Source organism: Pleurodeles waltl, chromosome 2_2 (assembly GCF_031143425.1).
Source record: "Pleurodeles waltl isolate 20211129_DDA chromosome 2_2, aPleWal1.hap1.20221129, whole genome shotgun sequence".
Classification (NCBI taxonomy): domain Eukaryota; kingdom Metazoa; phylum Chordata; class Amphibia; order Caudata; family Salamandridae; genus Pleurodeles; species Pleurodeles waltl.
The window spans coordinates 212,972,810-212,997,895 of NC_090439.1; the positions used below are offsets into that span (position 1 = coordinate 212,972,810).

General features: G+C 47.9%; 1 protein-coding gene across 1 annotated transcript in view; it reads left to right on the top strand.

Moving 5' to 3' along the window:
- Positions 1-25,086, top strand: part of DNAH5 (dynein axonemal heavy chain 5) — a 4,110,061-nt gene that overhangs the window by 2,829,215 nt on the left and 1,255,760 nt on the right. Inside the window, exon 44 of the mRNA XM_069219645.1 lies at positions 7,443-7,619. Within this exon, the coding sequence (XP_069075746.1) occupies positions 7,443-7,619 (177 nt within the window). The remainder of the gene's footprint in view (positions 1-7,442; positions 7,620-25,086) is intronic.

Sequence of the window (25,086 nt, forward strand, 5' to 3'; positions counted from 1 at the left end):
CAAATCAAACATGCAAACTGAAATGGAAAAGGTTCTGTATATGGTCTTAGTATTCCAACGTCCACCCTTTCACATCTGCTCCAGAGCAGATATTCAGACATCCATATTTTCTTCACTTGGCAAATTCGGGTCTTTCACACTCACCCATCAAGGTACATCTAGCAGCCATTTCTAGATTTCGCCGTACCGCAAATTCTCCATCTTCATGGTCCTCCAGAATAGTAAAACAATTCCTTAAGGGACTATTCAGGTTGTTTCCTCCAGTAAAAATCCCTCCTCTTCCCTGGCATCTCAATGTTGTACTATAGCAAATGATGAAGCATCCATTTGAGCCTATACACAAGGCGGAGTTGAAAAACATTTCCTGGAAGACAGCGCTTCTCCTAGCAATTACCTCAGCAAAGAGGGTCAGTGACATGCAGACATTTACAATCACTCAGCCTTTATGCAGTTTAAGTCTGACACTGTCATCCTCAGAACTAATCCTAAATGTATCCCTAAGGTTCCCTTCGACTTTCATCTAAACGAACCAGTAATATTAAAAACTTTTTTCACAAATCGTCAAACTCCTGCAGAAACAGCGCTTCATACAAAAGACTAGCAGCTTTCTCAAAGCAGATCAGTTGTTTGTAGGCTATGGACAACTAAAAAAGGGGTATCCTGTTACTAAACAAACTATAGCACGGTTGATTGCTGCCGCCATACAGTTTTGTCTGTTGGAAAACCATTTACAAACAAGGTCAAGGCCCACTCCACCAGAGCTGTCTTCACCTCTGCAGCTCTTTTTGCAGTTGTACCTATACAACAAATATATAGAGCGGCACTACTGCCTCGATGCCGCAGACAGAATGGATGCAGCAATAGGACAAGCAGTTCTACAGAATTTATTTGTGTAAGGTGAGACACTTATTATTTTTTCCACCGTCCAATATTTAATTAGGTTGGCATTCTTTATGTATTATAATGTTTACTGCTAACCATTCTGATTCAAGCATGTGAATCTACGAAAGATACCTCAATACTGGATAAGATAATAAGTTACCTACCTGTAACTGTAGTTCTCCAGTATTGGTATCTTTCATAGATTCATATGCAACCCACCCTCTTCCCCATAAAAGCTCACCTTGTGTCTTGGTGTTTACATCACATGTGCTAGAAAATCTGAGAGACTGGAGCCTCTGTGGTGAGCGTTCTAAAGGGTGCTGCCGCCTGATTGGCTGGACTTTGGGTCATTTCTAATAACACTGATAAGATATTCAAGTGAATGTCTTTTGGATTAACATCAATGTAAAATGTTAATGTACTGCTTTCTATGTACTGTGGGACTCCCACTTCGACGACAGGGAATGATTCAAGCATGTGAATCTATGAATGATACCAGTAGTGAAGAACTACAGTTACAGGTAAGTAACTTAGACCCATATTTATACTTTTTTTGCACCCCATCTGTGTCATTTTGTGATGCAAAAGGGGCGCAAACCTACAAAATACAATTATATTTTGTAAGTTTGCGCCGCTTTTGCGTCAGAAAATGATGCAAATGCGGCGCAAAAAAAAGTATAAATATGGGCCCTATTTTCTTCTTCATAAAACACCCTACTCCAGAAAGTCTGGTGGTTCAGGCTTCAGCTAGCAAGGTGAACCCCAACTCATTTCCCAAAAGTCCCCCAAATAGAGTATAAAGTGAATCAGGCAAATGGAACGTAAATGTTCTCTTAAGCCAGCATGGCATTGCGGTCAGTCAATGCAGTTTGTTTGTTGTTTTCAAGATGAGCTGTATGATTATCAAGAGTGGCACAGTACTCAAATAGGGCCACCTCACTGAAAAAATTTCCATTCATCTCAACTAAACAATAGACATAAATAGAAACAATAGAAAAGGTGACATAAGCATTATCATTATTTTCTAAACATTTTCCATCAAGACAATAACATTATTTTGGATGTTTGGATGCTGTTTTACAGAGTCTGTCAGTGGAAGCCACTTGGTTATCTCACCAAATGGAAGGATTACTCTGTACAAAGTCTTAAGTCTTTCCTGTAGAAATAAAGTATTTCTTGATAAATAGGCTCTCACAGTTTTTGTTAATGGAAGAAGCTGAGCACCAAGTCTGGAATTAATTGCATTTGTACTCTAACCCAAACATTGTGCCCACTGTCCTTATTTTCCATACTCTACTGAGCAAACTTGCTCCACATTAAGCAATTTAGGGGGTGATTCTAACTTCGGCGGGCGGCGGAGGCTGCCCGCCAAAGTTCCCCCACCAAAATACCGCTCCGCGGTCGAAAGACCGCTGAGGGTATTTTGGGATTTGCCCTGGGCTGGCGGGCGGCCGCCAAAAGGCCGCCCGCCAGCCCAGGGCAAATCAACCTTCCCACGAGGACGCCGGCTCAGAATTGAGCCGGCGGAGTGGGAAGGTGCGACGTGTGCTGTTGCACCCGTCGTGTATTTCAGTGTCTGCATAGCAGACACTGAAATACTTTGTGGGGCCCTCTTACGGGGGCCCCTGCAGTGCCCATGCCATTGGCATGGGCACTGCAGGGGCCCCCAGGGGCCCCGCGGCACCCCCTACCGCCATCCTGTTCCTGGCGGGAGACCCGCCAGGAACAGGATGGCGGTAGGGGGTGTCAGAATCCCCATGGCGGCGGAGCGCGCTCTGCCGCCATGGAGGATTCTGCAGGGCAGCGGGAAACCGGCGGGAGACCGCCGGTTTCCCGCATCTGACCGCGGCCGAACCGCTTCGGTCAGAATGCCCTGCGGGGCACCGCCGGTCTGTCGGCGGTGCTTCCGCCGACCCTGGCCCCGGCGGTCAGAGACCGCCGGGGTCAGAATGACCCCCTTAGTCTCCTTGTCTAGAGGGGAACACCAATGGTTGTGTGCTGAATATCTACACCCTTCTCCCTGGGTACAAGTTGTTGCCTGATGAGTGCCTCACTCACTCCACCAGAATATGGTGGGGGACTAGCTACCTTTTCTTCCTCATGTCAAGGTTTTCTCAGTACAAAACGTGGGTTAGGATGTGGCTCCCTTTTATACTGGAAATGCTGGGAGTTGTAGCTAGGACTCTCACTGGCCAAAGTAGGCCTAAATAAACAAGATCCTTTAACAAAGCTGCCAACGCTAGTGGCCTTTGTAGGAGGGGTTTGTAAATGAAACAGGCAGTACTTCTGCAACTATGTGCATGGAGGTCACTCATGTTTGTAAATGAAAAGGCCAGTACGTCTGTGGCTAAATGGATGGGTGCTGTGGTAGTCCTTGACAGCCGGGCAGGTATACAGATGTCCTCTGAGACATTCCCAGCAAGGTTTTTCTGGCAGTCCACGAAGACCTTAGGGCATTACTCGTTCAAGCTATTCTGAATGGTCAAGATGTGGCCAGATATGTGATTCATGCATGCTTTGATACTACTGATTATCTAGGATGAGCTTTGCCACCATGCGTGGGTGCACTCCATAGGATTCCCAGGAACTGTACTGGGGTCTATCAAACCTTTTGCTGGCTCATGCCTGTTTGGGGGAAAGAGCTGAATCTGCTTTAGAACACTTTAAGGAAATTAGAGTCATGGCATGTTCTCTGGGTCTTCTAGTCCTACATAACTATCTTGTAATCAGTTCTGGAATTTTAGAGGCAGCATCATTCTTCACAGCCTATAATATAGAAAATATTCCAGTCCTTTCAAGGCTGGGGACAACGTTCATACAGACAACATACAGGCCATCAAGGGCACCAGCCTTCCCAGTTCCCTTCCCCTTCAGCTGCAGTTGCCAAACTCTTTAGCTTTCTGTTTGTGGCTTGCAAACATCCGGCAGGAGGCATAGTCCAGCATTTTCTCTCAGGGTGGTGTTACATCAGGTTCTACAGATGGGCCCTCTAAATTGTTCAGTATGCCTGTGCCCTACTGTTCCTTCTGCTCTGCCAATTCTTCTCTCCATGTCTGAGTGAACCTGTTCATTCTGTTGTAAGATGTGCAAGTTTTGCTCTCCATAGGAGCCATTAGGAAGACTCCAGGATCGGAAATAGGAGAGGAATGTTACTCTCACTATTTCCTCAAACCAAAGAAGGATGGACGCTTTTGACCCGTCATAGAATGATGCATGTGAATACCTTCTTGGTGATGGACAAATTCAGAATGATCATGTTAGCCCAGTTTCTGTCTGCTGTGGACTCGAGCTACTGGATAGTGTCATTGGACTTGCATATTTTCATATAGCTGTCCTGAACTCCCACAGGTGTTACTTGTGGTTCAAGGTAGGCCAAGAGCATTTTCAGTTTGCAGCGCTTCCATTTGGCCTTCCCAGTGCCAATCGGGTGTTTCACAAAAGTTGCTGCCCATCTTCTGAGATTGGGGATACTAGTTTTCTCATACCTCAACGACTGGCTGTTGAAGGTCGTGGAAAACCTCCAGATGACAGGTAAACTCTTGTCATTGTTAGGGTTCACGATCAACTAGCTGAAGTCACATCTGACTCCTCCAAATATTCTCCCCTTCATTGGAAGCTGACCTGGATACGATTCAGTTTAGGACCCTCCCTCCTTTGCAAGGAATCCAGGCTCCTTGGGCTATGATCCCTATGTTTCTGCCTTGGCCATGGATCTCTGTGAAAGCAGTTCTGAGGCTTCTTGGCCTTTTAGCCTCCTGAGTCGTCTTTGTCAATGATGCTAGATGCTTACATGGGCCCTGCAATAGCATTGGAAGCTCCAGTGGGCTAAGCACCAAGAGATCATGTCATATGCCATCCAGAATTCAGAGAAAGCTCCACACGATCTGCAGTAGTGGCATCTCAGTCACATTTGGACTGGTGGCAGAGCCATCTCCCTTTCCCACCCAGAGTTGAAGATGCATCACTGCTGGGTTGGGGAGGTCATCTGGGAGAGTTAGTGATCAGGGAACTCTGGTCTCTAGTGGAAACCTGGTTCCATATCAATTTGCTGTAGTTGCAGGCAATTTACCTGGAGCTGAAGCCCTTCTTGCCAGCCATCAGGGAAAGGCAGGTGCAGGTTCTTATGGACAACATCAGCACCTTGTGGTATTGCAGCAAGAAAGGTGGAGTGTGGTCATGGGTCCTGTGCTGAGAGGCAATGCACCTCTGGAGTTGGAGTTGGCTGGAGTGCAGAAAATGTGCACGATCAAATGTTTTGCCTGATGGATTTTCCGCTAGAACAGTTCAGTTCTGGCTGGAATGGGCCACAAAATTGCTATACTCCTTCCTGCTCTTGCCTCCTACCCAGAGTTCTAAACAAACTCAAGAACTAAGGCCTAAGTTATCCTACTGGCTCTAGATTGAGTCAGGAGAGTGTGTTACCCCTAACTTCTGGCCATGAGCATCTACTGGCCAATCAGAATCCCTTCCCTGTAGGGTCTTCTGTCCCAGCAGCATGGCAAGGTCCTTTATCTGAATCTTCATCTCCATGCTTGGAGATTGAGTGGCAGCAGTTAATGGCTTTTGATCTGCTTCCTGAGGGGGTAGATATAATCCTTTCTGCCAGGTGTAGTAACACAAAGTATTTTTATGCAGGGTGTTCAGACAGATTTGTGGAGTCCGCAAAATAGATCCCTCACAAGCTAAAGTGTCACATGTCCTGTTGTTTGTTTTGTCTTTGGCCAAGCAAGGCCTTTCTGTCGGCTCAATTAAAGGTTACTTGTCAGCCCTTTTTGTTTTTTGTATGTTTACCAGACCAGACCTCCTTTTTTAAATCACCTGTTGACGGTTTATTAAACGTTATATACACATGTTGTCTCCTAAACATTTTGTGATGCTAAAGGAAGGACCTTAACTTGGTCTTGACATTTCTGATACACACATGTTGTGAGCTGATACACACATGCTTTATGCATCCTTTGACCTTAAAGGTTGTCTTTTGCAGTGTGATCACCTCAGCTTGTCGCATGAGTGAACTTCAGGCACTGTTGCATCAGCACATTTTTCCAACACAAACTGGCGCTGAGGACTTGGATGGCCTTTTTGCCTAAAGTCATGACTTGTTTCCACATTTGACAATCCATCACTCTCCAGTGTTTTTTTTACTATTGCTCACCCCTTGAAAGAGGAGGAGATATTTCCATTGCTTGGAACCCAAATGAACTTTAAGCTTTTACATTGATAGTATCACAGACCATCAGGTGGATGATCAGCTTTTTGTGGGGTTCTCGCAGAAGGAGAAACAGAAGGATGTCCAGAAGAGGACTGTGTTTAGATGGATAGTCCTCTGCATTAGAATATGCTGCACAATAGCCAAAAATCAGCCTCTGGAAGGACCTAAAGCACATTTCAACAGGGCTACGGCTGCTACCACTGCGTTGACATGAGTAGTGCCTTTTTTTTTTTTTTTTTTACAGCATTCCCCGAGCAACATATCTCCACTCACAAGAGATCGACTTGGTGCTGCTCTACAAATGGATACTGGAGTTGGCCCTGAGGAAGACTTCAGATGCTCTGCAACAGGTTTCTGAATCTCTCCTAGACTATCTTCATAGAGTCAAGCAACACAACCAAAGCAAGTTTCTCAAAGACTCTGTGTCACTCCAGCAATGTTCCTCATGTACCATTTTGATGTTTTAGATACTAACTACAAACTGTCATGAGCCTCAGAGAGGCAGGCCAACCCTGTACTCACTGGGCATGCTCCTACATTGATATTGTCAAAAGATCCTGACCTTTGCTGCATCAATTTTCTTGCCCTGTCTCGCATCAGGGTAATTTATGAACATGAGCGACAATGTCCTATTGCATCTTCCTTCATTCTTCCAGTGGTCCACCGCTGTCTTGCTGACTAACTCTGAAACTGATAGTCTCATAGTGATGTCATGTTCTGTTTGTTTTGTTTTATCCTTCCACTGTTGGACTCTGACTTTTCTTTATTTTTTGGAATGACTGCAGTGTCATAAGTACACGCCACTGCAGCTACCTCCCAGATAGCTGTCCCTTACACGTCAACTCCCCCAATCACTTACACGCATCATCAGTCAGGTGACCCTGCCAATAAAAATGGAGGTGGGTGCATGTGCAGTCACTTCAGTTATCTACAGCACTCCTGTCTCTGTGTCCTTCCTTTGCTGCAATCTGAACCTAGGGCCCACAATAGTACAGTCTCGTTCCTGTGGCCAATTTTGTTTCATAGATCTTTTCAGCACATCTACTCATAAGTGTTCTAACTCTTAACCACTATTGGAGAATCAGTGATTATGAGTGGTTTATCATTTAAGTATGGGACTGCTTCCACTTTGCGAAATTTCTGATGATCTATTGGTAGAGTGCATTTGAGTAGCTCAAACATTTGGAGACTCTGCTTTTTAGAAAGTATAAATGGTAGTACAGAGTTCACAAAGACTATGTCAGCAACTTGGACATGTGCAAAGTATGGTATATCTTTTATCTTGTCAGTGAAATATTTTACTACAGTGCCTTAGTTTCCTGTTGAAATGTGTTTTTAATATTTACAGGGTTGGTTAAAGAAAATATCTCCTCAAGAACGTGAAACTTTGAGACACTTGTATGCCTCTTCATTCTCAGATTTGTACCGTTTTAGTATACAATCCTTGGAATACAAAATAGAAATGCTGGAAGCGTTTGTGATAATGCAAAGCATTAGTATGCTTCAAGGACTTATCCCTCCCAAGGTAAATTAGCATGTGGCTGGTTGATGTATAAAATATTTTGAGCCTAATATGGAGAGCATTTATGATTTACAGACATTACACTAAATGTATTTTTTCATGTTGTCTCTGTGCATGATTCCATATGTTTCTTCTATCAAACTAATGAAGGCAATTATTTAGTTTGAACATGTTCCCATTATTTCACAAAATCAGTCAAAGGGAATTGAATGAAGTTTTCTGTTAGCCCCACTTTTACTAGCCAATTCTTAGTCATCCATCAGTAGTGTAGCGTTGGAAACCATTTTGCCTCTTTAACCAAAAGACATGAACTGGAGGTGTGGGCATTTAAGGGTGGGTAAAAATTGCTCTGTGACTAATGACTCAGTGGGGGGGTGCTTTAAAGTTTTCCGCTGCCGCTGGGAGTATCACTGGGCAGGAGCCCATTCAAAACCATCGTAGCGCGGGACGCGCTAAACCTTGCTGCTGTTGGGCCGCTCCTGGGTCAATCACAGGGCAGGACCCTTTTTAAAACTTTACAGCGCTCCCGCCTCGTGGGGTGCTTTAAACTTTTCCGCTGCCGCTGGGAGTATCACAGGGCAGGAGCCCATTCAAAACCATTGTAGCGCGGGACGCGCTAAACCTTGCTGCTGTTGGGCCGCTCCTGGGCCAGTCACAGGGCAGGAGCCCTTTTAAAAACTTTGCAGCGCTCCCGCCTCGCAGGGTGCTTTAAACTTTTCCGCTGCCGCTGGGAGTATCACTGGGCTGGAGCCCATTCAAAACCATCGTAGCGAGGGACACGCTAAACCTTGCTGCTGTTGGGCCGCTCCTGGGCCAGTCACAGGGCAGGAGCCCTTTTAAAAACTTTACAGCGCTCCCGCCTCACGGAGTGCTTTAAACTTTTCCGCTGCTGCTGGGAGTATCACTGGGCAGGAGCCCATTCAAAACAATTGTAGCGCGGGACGCGCTAAACCTTGCTGCTGTTGGGCCGATCCTGGGAGTATCACTGGGCAGGAGCCCTTTTAAAACCTTTGCAGCGCTCCAGCCTCGCGGGGTGCTTTAAACTTTTCCGCTGCCGCTGGGAGTATCACTGGGCAGGAGGCCATTCAAAACCATCGTAGCGCGGGACGCGCTAAACCTTGCTGCTGTCGGGCCGCTCCTGGGCCAATCACAGGGCAGGAGCCCTTTTAAAAACTTTGCAGCGCTCCCGCCTCGCGGGGTGCTTTAAACTTTTCCGCTGCCGCTGGGAGTATCACTGGGCAGGAGCCCATTCAAAACCATCGTAGCGCGGGACACGCTAAACCTTGCTGCTGTTGGGCCGCTCCTGGGCCAGTCACAGGGCAGGAGCCCTTTTAAAAACTTTACAGCGCTCCCGCCTCACGGAGTGCTTTAAACTTTTCCGCTGCTGCTGGGAGTATCACTGGGCAGGAGCCCATTCAAAACAATTGTAGCGCGGGACGCGCTAAACCTTGCTGCTGTTGGGCCGATCCTGGGAGTATCACTGGGCAGGAGCCCTTTTAAAAACTTTGCAGCGCTCCCGCCTCGCGGGGTGCTTTAAACTTTTCCGCTGCCACTGGGAGTATCACTGGGCAGGAGCCCATTCAAAACCATTGTAGCGCGGGATGCACTAAACCTTGGTGCTGTTGGACTGCTCCTGGGCCAATCACAGGGCAGGAGCCCTTTTAAAAACTTTGCAGGGCTCCCGCCTCGTGTGGTGCTTTAAAATTTTCCACTGCCGCTGACAGTATCACTGGGCAGGAGCCCATTCAAAACAATTGTAGCACGAGACGTGCTAAACCTTGCTGCTGTTGGGCCGATCCTGGGCCAATCACAGGGCAGGAGCCCTTTTAAAAGCTTTGCAGCGCTCCCGCCTCGCGGGGTGCTTTAAACTTTTCCGCTGCCGCTGGGAGTATCACTGGGCAGGAGCCCATTCAAAACCATCGTAGCACGGGACGCTCTAAACCTTGCTGCTGTTGGGCCGCTCCTGGGCCAATCACAGGGCAGGAGCCTTTTTTAAAACTTTGCAGCGCTCCCGCCTTGCGGGGTGCTTTAAACTTTTCCGCTGCCGCTGGGAGTATCACTGGGCAGGAGCCCTTTTAAAAACTTTGCAGCGCTCCCGCCTCGCGGGGTGCTTTAAACTTTTCCGCTGCCACTGGGAGTATCACTGGGCAGGAGCCCATTCAAAACCATTGTAGCGCGGGATGCACTAAACCTTGCTGCTGTTGGGCTGCTCCTGGGCCAATCACAGGGCAGGAGCCCTTTTAAAAACTTTGCAGGGCTCCCGCCTCGTGTGGTGCTTTAAAATTTTCCGCTGCCACTGACAGTATCACTGGGCAGGAGCCCATTCAAAACAATTGTAGCACGGGACGCGCTAAACCTTGCTGCTGTTGAGCCGATCCTGGGCCAATCACAGGGCAGGAGTCCTTTTAAAAGCTTTGCAGTGCTCCCGCCTCGCGGGGTGCTTTAAACTTTTCCGCTGCCGCTGGGAGTATCACTGGGCAGGAGCCCATTCAAAACCATCGTAGCATGGGACGCTCTAAACCTTGCTGCTGTTGGGCCGCTCCTGGGCCAATCACAGGGCAGGAGCCCTTTTAAAAACTTTGCAGCGCTCCTGCCTCGCGGGGTGCTTTAAACTTTTCCACTGCCGCTGGGAGTATCACTGGGCAGGAGCCCATTCAAAACCATTGTAACGCGGGACGCGCTAAACCTTGCTGCTGTTGGGCCGCTCCTGGGCCAGTCACAGGGCAGGAGCCTTTTTTAAAACTTTGCAGCGCTCCCGCCTTGCAGGGTGCTTTAAACTTTTCTGCTGCCGCTGGGAGTATCACTGGGCAGGATCCCTTTTAAAAACTTTGCAGCGCTCCCGCCTCGCGGGGTGCTTTAAACTTTTCCGCTGCCACTGGGAGAATCACTGGGCAGGAGCCCATTCAAAGCCATCATAGCGCGGGACGCACTAAGCCTTGCTGCTGTTGGGCCGCTCCTGGGCCAATCACAGGGCAGGAGCCCTTTTAAAAACTTTGCAGCGCTCCCGCCTCGCGGGACGCGCGCGCCTGGGCAAAGCCCGGACCAAGGGCGGGCCCGTCCTGCACCCGTCAGCGGCTGACAGAGGCTGGGCTGGGCCACCCCCCTGATAATTCCTTTGTGATTCTAGGAATTGGTTGCCAGGCTTTGAGCAGGTACTGCACCCTCTTTCTGATTCTTTGTGCTCGACCGCTTAAGCCTGCCTGCCAGCCTCTCAGCTAAAGATTTCCAATATTGCGAGAAAAGTCATTTTTCTTTGTCTTCATCTTTCCTTTCTTTCTCTTCCTTACTAATGAATGTCCGTTACTACATTTCTTAGCAAGGAGCTCTTGTTCCTAGGCATCCATTACCGAACCTTTTTAATTAAAGTTAAAATTAATAAGAATGGGAAAACGGAAGCAATTTAGCGCAAAAGACGCCTCATCCCAGAAAGACCATGCGTCAATATTACAGTTTATCTCAGGAGCCATGGGGGTAATTGACAAACAGATTATTAATGTAGAAGAAAAGATATCAACCCAGAATGGGTCGCTAGGAGCTTCTAGCCCCCTTCCGCCAGTAATAACCCCTGCTAGCCCGGCTAAACTTGTGGTAAGCGGAACTCAGTTCAGAAGCATCAATGGTTGTATCCAAGACACAATTGACTCCATCTCAGATGTTGATGAGCATCCACCTTCACCAAAACGCAAAAGGAAACCCCAACTAGTAAAGAAAGATAACGCACCTAGACAAGTGTCACTCGTTAATACTAGACGTGATCCCTTGGAAATTCAACTTAATGTACCCGTGCAAAATGCACAAAATGGCTGCCAGAATATAAAACCTGGTCGCAGGAACAAACAACACATGGCGAAAGCGAAAACCAGCATCTCAGAGTCTACAAACGCTTTAGAACAATTAGTAAGCTAATGTTTTGATCAAGTAATAAAACGCTTAACCCAACTGGAGGGAAAAATTGACCTATTGTTCAATCTAATGAAGGCACAACCCGTAAACCCAATGGCTCTAACTACCCAACATTCTGGTGATATAGACCCCAATGTGAATTCTCCCGCAACCCATCAGACCTTTCCATCTGCTCCTCAGATTACACAAAGATATGCTGGTTCTTGTGTTCCCTCTGCTAGAACTAGCAATCCACAATTGCAAAAAACAGTGTTAAATAGTGGGGAACACGCAAATATTGCAAAATCTTGCCGGGTACTTCTCTAATATCATGAGGAAAACTTGATCTTCCACCTGCCGCAATCCCTTACATGATAGTTCTCGCCAATGTTCCTACCCTATCTGGAGATCATGGGGAATCCTTGAACTGGATTGCAACTCACCTGAAACCTGGCATGACAAATACACTTTTTGAGGACATTAAGATGGTCAGAAGGGTGAAATGGGTGGGCAGAAATCACAAAATATTTAGGGGCAATTGCGTAGTCCTCTCATTCAAAACCCCTAAATTGGTTGAAGACATCTTAAGAAACCTAAGTCCACGGCAGATCATCAATCATGGCATTGCCCTACTTCCTCTGGGTTTCTTTTACACGAGTATTACAGGTCATGATGGTCCTGGCCTCTATTCTGGGGAACAAACAAGCTGGCCTGAGAGCCAATATACGATCCCCACTGCGAATAGATTCCACGGGCTTTGCTCAGAAGAAATAGACTGACTAACATCTGATAAGGAACATAGTAGGTCCAAGCACACCACAGAAATTTTTGCCCCTGACCAATTAGGTGGCAATAGCTTGGTGGAAAGTTCTGGAGAAGAATGGACGGACATGGAATTCTCCCCCAGTCTACCTACCAAAGATGAATCGCTCCCATGTGGCTCCCCAAAAAAACTGCCCATTTGCGCATTTCGTGCATTGACCTCTTCTCCCTGCAAAGAAAGCAAAACCATTCTAGGAAAAAATCAAGCAAGTAATAACTTTCCTGTGAGGCAGGGTATTAAATTGCAGAGGGAGAACTTCTCATTTTTATTTTGGAACGTGGCAGGCCTCCAATTTAAAGCGGAGAATGAGGCCTGGTTAGAATACATTCAGTGCTTCCCTTGGGTGTGTCTCCAAGAGACCTGGTCTGTGAATCCGATTCACATAAACGGTTACAGGACATTCCATACCCCTGCTGTCCCCTCTGTACGGGGCAGGGCTAAGGGTGGTTTATGCACTTTCATTTCTAATAAGTGCAATATAACTAAGGATGTAGCCTTAATTTCCAATACGTTCTACCAGGTGATCGCATGTGAACTAAAAAATACCGCACAATTGGTGGTCATTAACTTTTATAACAACTCCCCTCAACAAAGCTTCCAACTTGTACTCAATCTTCTACAGGAAGATCTAGATCGAGTTTGCAATTCTTTGCATAAACAGTCTTACATTGTGTGGGGTGGTGATTTTAATATACATCTGTGCCCTCAAATGATTAAGGGATTTTGCCCACTCGCCCTTGGCGGAGATGACGATTTACTCCACTTCACACATATTAATTTAGGCAACTTGCTGAATGAAGCACTATCCAGATATGGCCTAGTTTTGTGTAATAGTCTGACTTATGGTAAACCTCAATTAAAACCTACTTTTAATGGCAGGCATGCTAATACTACAGGGAGTGCAGAATTATTAGGCAAATGAGTATTTTGACCACATCATCCTCTTTATGCATGTTGTCTTACTCCAAGCTGTATAGGCTCGAAAGCCTACTACCAATTAAGCATATTAGGTGATGTTCATCTCTGTAATGAGAAGGGGTGTGGTCTAATGACATCAACACCCTATATCAGGTGTGCATAATTATTAGGCAACTTCCTTTCCTTTGGCAAAATGGGTCAAAAGAAGGACTTGACAGGCTCAGAAAAGTACAAAATAGTGAGATATCTTGCAGAGGGATGCAGCACTCTTAAAATTGCAAAGCTTCTGAAGCGTGATCATCGAACAATCAAGCGTTTCATTCAAAATAGTCAACAGGGTCGCAAGAAGCGTGTGGAAAAACCAAGGCGCAAAATAACTGCCCATGAACTGAGAAAAGTCAAGCGTGCAGCTGCCACGATGCCACTTGCCACCAGTTTGGCCATATTTCAGAGCTGCAACATCACTGGAGTGCCCAAAAGCACAAGGTGTGCAATACTCAGAGACATGGCCAAGGTAAGAAAGGCTGAAAGACGACCACCACTGAACAAGACACACAAGCTGAAACATCAAGACTGGGCCAAGAAATATCTCAAGACTGATTTTTCTAAGGTTTTATGGACTGATGAAATGAGAGTGAGTCTTGATGGGCCAGATGGATGGGCCCGTGGCTGGATTGGTAAAGGGCAGAGGGCTCCAGTCCGACTCAGACACCAGCAAGGTGGAGGTGGAGTACTGGTTTGGGCTGGTATCATCAAAGATGAGCTTGTGGGGCCTTTTCGGGTTGAGGATGGAGTCAAGCTCAACTCCCAGTCCTACTGCCAGTTCCTGGAAGACACCTTCTTCAAGCAGTGGTACAGGAAGAAGTCTGCATCCTTCAAGAAAAACATGATTTTCATGCAGGACAATGCTCCATCACACGCGTCCAAGTACTCCACAGCGTGGCTGGCAAGAAAGGGTATAAAAGAAGGAAATTTAATGACATGGCCTCCTTGTTCACCTGATCTGAACCCCATTGAGAACCTGTGGTCCATCATCAAATGTGAGATTTACAAGGAGGGAAAACAGTACACCTCTCTGAACAGTGTCTGGGAGGCTGTGGTTGCTGCTGCACGCAATGTTGATGGTGAACAGATCAAAACACTGACAGAATCCATGGATGGCAGGCTTTTGAGTTTCCTTGCAAAGAAAGGTGGCTATATTGGTCACTGATTTGTTTTTGTTTTGTTTTTGAATGTCAGAAATGTATATTTGTGAATGTTGAGATGTTATATTGGTTTCACTGGTAATAATTAATAATTGAAATGGGTATATATTTTTTTTTGTTAAGTTGCCTAATAATTATGCACAGTAATAGTCACCTGCACACACAGATATCCCCCTAACATAGCTAAAACTAAAAACAAACTAAAAACTACTTCCAAAAATATTCAGCTTTGATATTAATGAGTTTTTTGGGTTCATTGAGAACATGGTTGTTGTTCAATAATCAAATTAATCCTCAAAAATACAACTTGCCTAATAATTCTGCACTCCCTGTATAATTGACTTTATATTACTATCCAACAATTTTCTTTCTTATGTATCTGAGTACAATACTCAAGACACTATGTTCATTGACCACAACCCTCAAACTTTAGGCCTTACATTCCTTCAAGCCATATCTAAACACAGGGAATTGGAAGAGGCAGTAGTAAATATTGAATTGGGAGCAAGAAATGGCTACACTATCCGGTGGTCAGAGATTGAACCTATAGGTTTCATGGAAGAATTAATGAGCAACTATTCCAAAGAATTTAATATCTGTCTTTCAGACAATACCAGCCCACAAGATTGTATTAAAGCTTTCACCGTAATCACCACGGGAATAAAACAGTCCCTTAAAGTAAGTTTTAGCAAATCGAGACCACAGATAGATAAAGGCTGGTTTGATCCTGAATGCACACAGGCTCTTAAGAACCTAAAACATTATTTACAATCACAAAACCTTGATAAACATGAATTAAGTCTTAAGAGGAAGGAGTACAAAAACGCTATAAAGAAAAGGAAACAGAACTTAACCCCTTCTGTGCCCAGGACGTAATGGTTACGTCCTGAGGCACAGTGCTGCTGTGCCCAGGACGTAACCATTACGTCCTGTGCACAGAGCCCAGAGGGAGCGCTCTCGCTCCCTCTGTGGGGTTCCCCCCCACCCCCCCAAGTCAGGGATGGAAGGGGAAGCCCTTCCCCTCCCACCCCCGGCCCCCCCAATCCCCCCTGTGACGTCAGCGCGCGAGCGCGCGCTGATTAGTCACAGGGTCTCCCCCATCGCGCTGGAAGCAGAGCTTCCAGCGCGATTGAAAAATAAATGCTTTTGCATTTCTTTTTCAATCCCATGGGGGAGGCCCCGAGAGGCTTCAAAGGGAAGGAAATGTATTTCCTTCCCTTTGAAGTCTCTCACAGGTTTCAAAAGCCGGATTGCTTGCAATCCGGCTTTTGAAACCCCACTAGACACCAGGGATTTTTTTTTTTTTCAGTGAAATTGGCAAAAGGGAGCGACCCCTTGGGCAAGGGTCGCTCCCGGGGGGGGCATTTTTTTTAGGAAGGCCTTTTCTGCCCCCCCTGGGGGCAGATTGGCCTATTATTAGGCCGATCTGCCCCCGGGGGGGGGCAGAAACCTCTAGGCACCAGGGACCTTTTTTTTTTTTTTTTTTTTTTTTGATGATTTCTTTTTTTTTTAGGTGGGGAGCGATCCCTTAGGCAAGGGTCGCTCCCCTACGGGGGAATATATATTTAGGCCATTTCTGCCCCCCTTGGGGGCAGATTGGCCTATTTTGATGAGGCCAATCTGCCCCCAAGGGGGGCAGAAACCATTAGACACCAGGGAGTTTGTTTTTGCGCGCGAATTTCACGCAACGGGAGCGACCCCTTTGGCAAGGGTCGCTCCCAGGGGGGGCACTTTTTTGGGAAGGCCTTTTCTGCCCCCCCTGGGGACAGATTGGCCTATTATTAGGCCGATCTGCCCCCGGGGGGGGCAGAAACCTCTAGGCACCAGGGATCTTTTTTTTTTTTTTTTCTTTTTGTTATGTTTTCTTTTTTTTTTTAGGTGGGGAGCGACCCCTTAGGCAAGGGTCGCTCCCCTAGGGGGCAAATTATATTTAGGCCATTTCTGCCCCCCTTGGGGGCAGATTGGCCTATTTTGATGAGGCCAATCTGCCCCCAGGGGGGGCAGAAACCATTAGACACCAGGGAGGTTTTTTTTTGAGTGAATTTCACGCAAGGGGAGCGACCCCTTAGGCAAGGGTCGCTCCCTGGGGGGGGGGGGATTATTTTAGGCCATTTCTGCCCCCCGGGGGGGGGGGTAGATCAGCCTATTTTGATTCGGCTGATCTGCCTCCAAGGGGGGCAGAAACCACTAGGCACCAGGGATTTTTTTGTTTTTCTGTTTTACAGATGGGGAGCGACCCCCTTGGACAAGGGTCGCTCCCCTGGAGGGGCAAAATGTATTTAGGCCATTTCTGCCCGCTTTGGGGGCAGATCGGCCGATTTTAGGTCAATCTGCCCCCAAGGGGGGCAGAAACCACTAGGCACCAGGGATCTTTTTTTTGCGCCGTCACACAAGGGGAGCGACCTTGTAGTCAAGGGTCGCTCCCCGGGGGGTGGGGGGGACCAAATTATTTTAGGCCATCTCTGCCCCCCCTGGGGGCAGATCGCCCTATTGGTATTAGGCCGATCTACCCCCAGGGGGGGGCAGAAACCTCTAGGCGCCAGGGCAAATTTTTTTTTGTGTTTTTTTTTTGGTTTTTTTTTTTTTTTTAGAGATGGGCAGCGACCCATCAGGCAAGGGTCGCTCCCCTGGGGGGCAAATTGTATTTAGACCATTTCTGCCCCCCTTGGGGGCAGATTGGTCGATTTTAGGTCAATCTGCCCCAAGGGGGCAGAAACCACTAGGCACCGGGGACTTGTTTTTTGGCGCCAATGTCACGCAGGGGGAGCGACCCCGTAGGCAAGGGTCGCTCCGGGGGGGGAACGGGGGGGGTGTTCGGGGGCAAATTTATTTTAGGCCATTTCTGCCCCCCCTGGGTGCAGATCGGCCTATTATTAGGCCGATCTGCCCCCAGGGGGGGCAGAAACCTCTTGTTGCCAGAGCAAATTTTTTTTTGTTTGTTTGGTTTTTTTTAGAGATGGGGAGCGACCCATCAGGCAAGGGTCGCTCCCCTGGGGGGCAAATTGTGTTTAGACCATTTCTGCCCCCCTTGGGGGCAGATTGGTCGATTTTAGGTCAATCTGCCCCAAGGGGGCAGAAACCACTAGGCACCGGGGATTTGTTTTTTGGCCCCAATGTCACGCAGGGGGAGCGACCCCGTAGGCAAGGGTCGCTCCGGTGGGGGGGGGGAACAGGGGGGGGAACGGGGGGGGTGTTCGTGGGGCAAATTTATTTTAGGCCATTCTGCCCCCAGGGGCCGATCTGCCCCCAGGGGGGGCAGAAACCTCTTGTTGCCAGGGCAAATTTTTTTGTGTGTTTTTTTTTAGTTTGTTTGTTTTTTTAGAAATGGGGAGCGACCCATCAGACAAGGGTCACTCCCCTGGGGGGCAAACTGTGTTTAGACCATTTCTGCCCCCCTTGGGGGCAGATTGGTCGATTTTAGGTCAATCTGCCCCAAGGGGGCAGAAACCCCTAGGCACCAGGGATTTGTTTTTTAGCGCCAATGTCACGCAGGGGGAGCGACCCCGTATGCAATGGTCGCTCCGGGGGGTGGGTGGGGGTTCAGGGGGCAAATTTATTTTAGGCCATTTCTGCCCCCCCTGGGGGCAGATCGGCCTATTATTAGGCCGATCTGCCCCCAGGGGGGGGCAGAAACCTCTTGTTGCCAGGGCAAATGTTTTTTTTGTGTTTTTTTTTTGTTTGTTTGGTTTTTTTTTTAGAGATGGGGAGCGACCCATCAGGCAAGGGTCGCTCCCCTGGGGGGCAAATTGTGTTTAGACCATTTCTGCCCCCCTTGGGGGCAGATTGGTCGATTTTAGGTCAATCTGCCCCAAGGGGGCAGAAACCACTAGGCACCGGGGATTTGTTTTCTGGCGCCAATGTCACGCAGGGGGAGCGACCCCGTAGGCGAGGGTCGCTCCGGGGGGGGGGGGGACGACAGGGGGGGTGTTTGGGGGCAAATTTATTTTAGGCCATTTCTGCCCCCCCTGGGGGCAGATCGCCTGTTGTTGCCAGGGCAAATTAGTTTTTTTGTTTTTTTTTTAGTTTGTTTGTTTTTTTAGAGATGGGGAGCGACCCATCAGACAAGGGTCGCTCCCCTGGGGGGCAAACTGTGTTTAGACCATTTCTGCCCCCCTTGGGGGCAGATTGGTCGATTTTAGGTCAATCTGCAACCACTAGGCACCGGGGATTCGTTTTTTGGCGCCAATGTCACGCAGGGGGAGCGACTCAGTAGGCAAGGGTCGCTCCGAGGTGGGGGGGTGGGGGGGGTTTGGGGGGGCAAATTTATTTTAGGCCATTTCTGCCCCCCTGCAGAAACCTCTTGGCGCCAGGGCAAATGTTTTTTTTTTGTTTTTTTGTTTTTTGTTTGTTTTTTTAGAGATGGGGAGCGACCCATCAGACAAGGGTCGCTTCCCTGGGGGGCAAACTGTATTTAGAGCATTTCTGCCCCCTTTGGGGGCAGATTGGTCGATTTTAGGTCAATCTGCCCCCAAGGGGGCAGAAAGCACTAGGCACCGGGAATTTGTTTTTTGGTGCCAATGTCACGCAGGGGTAGCGACCCCGTAGGCAAGGGTCGCACCTGGGCAGGGGGGGCTTGGGGGGGGGTGGGGGGTCAAATTTATTTTAGGGCATTTCCCCCCCCCTGGGGCCGGCTGAGCTAGAGGCCAAAATCCACATGTAGGCACTTTGCAAAAAACACCTCTGTTTTCTGTGAAAAAATATGTTGTGTCCGCGTTGTGTTTTGGGCCATTTCCTTTCGTGGGCGCTAGGCCTACCCACACAAGTGAGGTACCATTTTTATGGAGAGACTTAGGGGAACGCTGGGTGGAAGGAAATTTGTGGCTCCTCTCAGATTCCAGAACTTTCTGTCACCGAAATGAGAGGAAAAAGTGTTTTTGGCCAGATTTTGATGTTTGCAAAGGATTCTGGGTAACAGAACCTGGTCAGAGCCCCGCAAATCACCCCATCTTGGATTCCCCTAGGTCTCTAGTTTTCAAAAATGCGCTGGTTTGCTAGGTTTCCCCAGGTGCCGGCTGAGCTAGAGGCCAAAATCCACACGTAGGCACTGTTTTCTATGAAAAAATGTGATGTGTCCACGTTGTGTTTTGGGCCATTTCCTGTCGCGAGCGCTAGGCCTACCCACACAAGTGAAGTATCATTTTTATCGGGAGACGTGGGGGAACGCTGGGTGGAAGGAAATTTGTGGCTCCTCTCAGATTCCAGAACTTTCTGCCACAGAAATGTGAGGAACATGTGTTTTTTTAGCCAAATTTTGAGGTTTGCAAAGGATTCTGGGTAACAGAACCTGGTCCGAGCCACACAAATCACCCCATCTTGGATTCCCCTAGGTCTCTAGTTTTCAGAAATGCACAGGTTTGGTAGGTTTCCCTAGGTAGCGGCTGAGCTAGAGGCCAAAATCTACAGGTAGGCACTTTGCTAAAAACAGGTCTATTTTCTGTGATGTGTCCACGTTGCGCTTTGGGGCGTTTCCTGTCGCGGGCGCTAGGCCTACCCACACAAGTGAGGTATCATTTTTATCGGGAGACATGGGGGAACGCTGGGTGGAAGGAAATTTGTGGCTCCTCTCAGATTGTAGAACTTTCTGCCACAGAAATGTGAGGAACATGTCTTTTTTTAGCCAAATTTTGAGGTTTGCAAAGGATTCTGGGTAACAGAACCTGGTCCGAGCCACACAAGTCACCCCATCTTGGATTCCCCTAGGTCTCTAGTTTTCACAAATGCACAGGTTTGGTAGGTTTCCCTAGGTGGCGGCTGAGCTACAGGCCAAAATCTACAGGTAGGCACTTTGCAAAAAACACCTCTGTTTTCCTTCAAAAATTTGGCTGTGTCCACGTTGCGCTTTGGGGCGTTTCCTGTCGTGGGCGCTAGGCCTACCCACACAAGTGAGGTATCATTGTTATCGGGAGACGTGGGGGAACGCTGGGTGGAAGGAAATTTGTGGCTCCTCTCAGATTCCAGAACTTTCTGCCACAGAAATGTGAGGAACATGTGTTTTTTTTAGCCAAATTTTGAGGTTTGCAAAGGATTCTGGGTAACAGAACCTGGTCCGAGCCACACAAGTCACCCCATCTTGGATTCCCCTAGGTCTCTAGTTTTCAGAAATGCACAGGTTTGGTAGGTTTCCCTAGGTGGCGGCTGAGCTACAGGCCAAAATCTACAGGTAGGCACTTTGCAAAAAACACCTCTGTTTTCCTTCAAAAATTTGGTTGTGTCCACGTTGCGCTTTGGGGCGTTTCCTGTCGTGGGCGCTAGGCCTACCCACACAAGTGAGGTATCATTTTTATCGGGAGACGTGGGGGAACGCTGGGTGGAAGGAAATTTGTGGCTCCTCTCAGATTCCAGAACTTTCTGCCACAGAAATGTGAGGAACATGTGTTTTTTTAGCCAAATTTTGAAGTTTGCAAAGGATTCTGGGTAACAGAACCTGGTCCCAGCCACACAAGTCACCCCATCTTGGATTCCCTTAGGTCTCTAGTTTTTAGAAATGCACAGGTTTGGTAGGTTTCCCTAGGTGGCGGCTGAGCTACAGGCCAAAATCCACAGGTAGGCACTTTGCTAAAAACAGGTCTGTTTTCTGTGATGTGTCCACGTTGCGCTTTGGGGCGTTTCCTGTCGTGGGCGCTAGGCCTACCCACACAAGTGAGGTATCATTTTTATCGGGAGACGTGGGGGAACGCTGGATGGAAGGAAATTTGTGGCTCCTCTCAGATTCCAGAACTTTCTGCCACAGAAATGTGAGGAACATGTGTTTTTTTAGCCACATTTTGAGGTTTGCAAAGGATTCTGGGTAACAGAACCTGGTCCCAGACACACAAGTCACCCCATCTTGGATTCCCCTAGGTCTCTAGCTTTCAGAAATGCACAGGTTTGGTAGGTTTCCCTAGGTGGCGGCTGAGCTACAGGCCAAAATCTACAGGTAGGCACTTTGCAAAAAACACCTCTGTTTTCCTTCAAAAATTTGGTTGTGTCCACGTTGCGCTTTGGGGCGTTTCCTGTCGTGGGCGCTAGGCCTACCCACACAAGTGAGGTATCATTTTTATCGGGAGACGTGGGGGAACGCTGGGTGGAAGGAAATTTGTGGCTCCTCTCAGATTCCAGAACTTTCTGCCACAGAAATGTGAGGAACATGTGTTTTTTTAGCCCAATTTTGAGGTTTGCAAAGGATTCTGGGTAACAGAACCTGGTCCCAGCCACACAAGTCACCCCATCTTGGATTCCCCTAGGTCTCTAGTTTTCAGAAATGCACAGGTTTGTTAGGTTTCCCTAGATGGCGGCTGAGCTACAGGCCAAAATCCACAGGTAGGCACTTTGCTAAAAACAGGTCTGTTTTCTGTGATGTGTCCACGTTGCGCTTTGGGGCGTTTCCTGTCGCGGGCGCTAGGCCTACCCACACAAGTGAGGTATCATTTTTATCGGGAGACGTGGAGGAACGGTGGGTGGAAGGAAATTTGTGGCTCCTCTCAGATTCCAGAACTTTCTGCCACAGAAATGTGAGGAACATGTGTTTTTTTAGCCACATTTTGAGGTTTGCAAAGGATTCTGGGTAACAGAACCTGGTCCCAGCCACACAAGTCACCCCATCTTGGATTCCCCTAGGTCTCTAGTTTTCAGAAATGCACAGGTTTGGTAGGTTTCCCTAGGTGGCGGCTGAGCTACAGGCCAAAATCTACAGGTAGGCACTTTGCAAAAACCACCTCTGTTTTCCTTCAAAAATTTGGCTGTGTCCACGTTGCGCTTTGGGGCGTTACCTGTAGCGGGCGCTAGGCCTACCCACACAAGTGAGGTATCATTTTTATCAGGAGACGTGGGGGAACGCTGGGTGGAAGGAAATTTGTGGCTCCTCTCAGATTCCAGAACTTTCTGCCACAGAAATGTGAGGAACATGTGTTTTTTTAGCCAAATTTTGAGGTTTGCAAAGGATTCTGGGTAACAGAACCTGGTCCGAGCCACACAAGTCACCCCATCTTGGATTCCCCTAGGTCTCTAGTTTTCAGAAATGCACAGGTTTGGTAGGTTTCCCTAGGTGGCGGCTGAGCTACAGGCCAAAATCTACAGGTAGGCACTTTGCAAAAAACACCTCTGTTTTCCTTCAAAAATTTGGTTGTGTCCACGTTGCGCTTTGGGGCGTTTCCTGTCGTGGGCGCTAGGCCTACCCACACAAGTGAGGTATCATTTTTATCGGGAGACGTGGGGGAACGCTGGGTGGAAGGAAATTTGTGGCTCCTCTCAGATTCCAGAACTTTCTGCCACAGAAATGTGAGGAACATGTGTTTTTTTAGCCAAATTTTGAAGTTTGCAAAGGATTCTGGGTAACAGAACCTGGTCCCAGCCACACAAGTCACCCCATCTTGGATTCCCCTAGGTCTCTAGTTTTTAGAAATGCACAGGTTTGGTAGGTTTCCCTAGGTGGCGGCTGAGCTACAGGCCAAAATCCACAGGTAGGCACTTTGCTAAAAACAGGTCTGTTTTCTGTGATGTGTCCACGTTGCGCTTTGGGGCGTTTCCTGTCGTGGGCGCTAGGCCTACCCACACAAGTGAGGTATCATTTTTATCGGGAGACGTGGGGGAACGCTGGATGGAAGGAAATTTGTGGCTCCTCTCAGATTCCAGAACTTTCTGCCACAGAAATGTGAGGAACATGTGTTTTTTTAGCCACATTTTGAGGTTTGCAAAGGATTGTGGGTAACAGAACCTGGTCCCAGACACACAAGTCACCCCATCTTGGATTCCCCTAGGTCTCTAGCTTTCAGAAATGCACAGGTTTGGTAGGTTTCCCTAGGTGGCGGCTGAGCTACAGGCCAAAATCTACAGGTAGGCACTTTGCAAAAAACACCTCTGTTTTCCTTCAAAAATTTGGTTGTGTCCACGTTGCGCTTTGGGGCGTTTCCTGTCGTGGGCGCTAGGCCTACCCACACAAGTGAGGTATCATTTTTATCGGGAGACGTGGGGGAACGCTGGGTGGAAGGAAATTTGTGGCTCCTCTCAGATTCCAGAACTTTCTGCCACAGAAATGTGAGGAACATGTGTTTTTTTAGCCCAATTTTGAGGTTTGCAAAGGATTCTGGGTAACAGAACCTGGTCCCAGCCACACAAGTCACCCCATCTTGGATTCCCCTAGGTCTCTAGTTTTCAGAAATGCACAGGTTTGTTAGGTTTCCCTAGATGGCGGCTGAGCTACAGGCCAAAATCCACAGGTAGGCACTTTGCTAAAAACAGGTCTATTTTCTGTGATGTGTCCACGTTGCGCTTTGGGGCGTTTACTGTCGCGGGCGCTAGGCCTACCCACACAAGTGAGGTATCATTTTTATCGGGAGACGTGGGGGAACGCTGGGTGGAAGGAAATTTGTGGCTCCTCTCAGATTCCAGAACTTTCTGCCACAGAAATGTGAGGAACATGTGTTTTTTTAGCCACATTTTGAGGTTTGCAAAGGATTCTGGGTAACAGAACCTGGTCCCAGACACACAAGTCACCCCATCTTGGATTCCCCCAGGTCTCTAGTTTTCAGAAATGCACAGGTTTGGTAGGTTTCCCTAGGTGGCGGCTGAGCTACAGGCCAAAATCTACAGGTAGGCACTTTGCAAAAAACACCTCTGTTTTCCTTCAAAAATTTGGTTGTGTCCACGTTGCGCTTTGGGGCGTTTCCTGTGGTGGGCGCTAGGCCTACCCACACAAGTGAGGTATCATTTTTATCGGGAGACGTGGGGGAACGCTGGGTGGAAGGAAATTTGTGGCTCCTCTCAGATTCCAGAACTTTCTGCCACAGAAATGTGAGGAACATGTGTTTTTTTAGCCAAATTTTGAGGTTTGCAAAGGATTCTGGGTAACAGAACCTGGTCCCAGCCACACAAGTCACCCCATCTTGGATTCCCCTAGGTCTCTAGTTTTCAGAAATGCACAGGTTTGGTAGGTTTCCCTAGGTGGCGGCTGAGCTACAGGCCAAAATCCACAGGTAGGCACTTTGCTAAAAACAGGTCTGTTTTCTGTGATGTGTCCACGTTGCGCTTTGGGGCGTTTCCTGTCGCGGGCGCTAGGCCTACCCACACAAGTGAGGTATCATTTTTATCGGGAGACGTGGAGGAACGGTGGGTGGAAGGAAATTTGTGGCTCCTCTCAGATTCCAGAACTTTCTGCCACAGAAATGTGAGGAACATGTGTTTTTTTAGCCACATTTTGAGGTTTGCAAAGGATTCTGGGTAACAGAACCTGGTCCCAAACACACAAGTCACCCCATCTTGGATTCCCCTAGGTCTCTAGTTTTCAGAAATGCACAGGTTTGGTAGGTTTCCCTAGGTGGCGGCTGAGCTACAGGCCAAAATCTACAGGTAGGCACTTTGCAAAAAACACCTCTGTTTTCCTTCAAAAATTTGGTTGTGTCCACGTTGCGCTTTGGGGCGTTTCCTGTCGTGGGCGCTAGGCCTACCCACACAAGTGAGGTATCATTTTTATCGGGAGACGTGGGGGAACGCTGGGTGGAAGGAAATTTGTGGCTCCTCTCAGATTCCAGAACTTTCTGCCACAGAAATGTGAGGAACATGTGTTTTTTTAGCCAAATTTTGAAGTTTGCAAAGGATTCTGGGTAACAGAACCTGGTCCCAGCCACACAAGTCACCCCATCTTGGATTCCCCTAGGTCTCTAGTTTT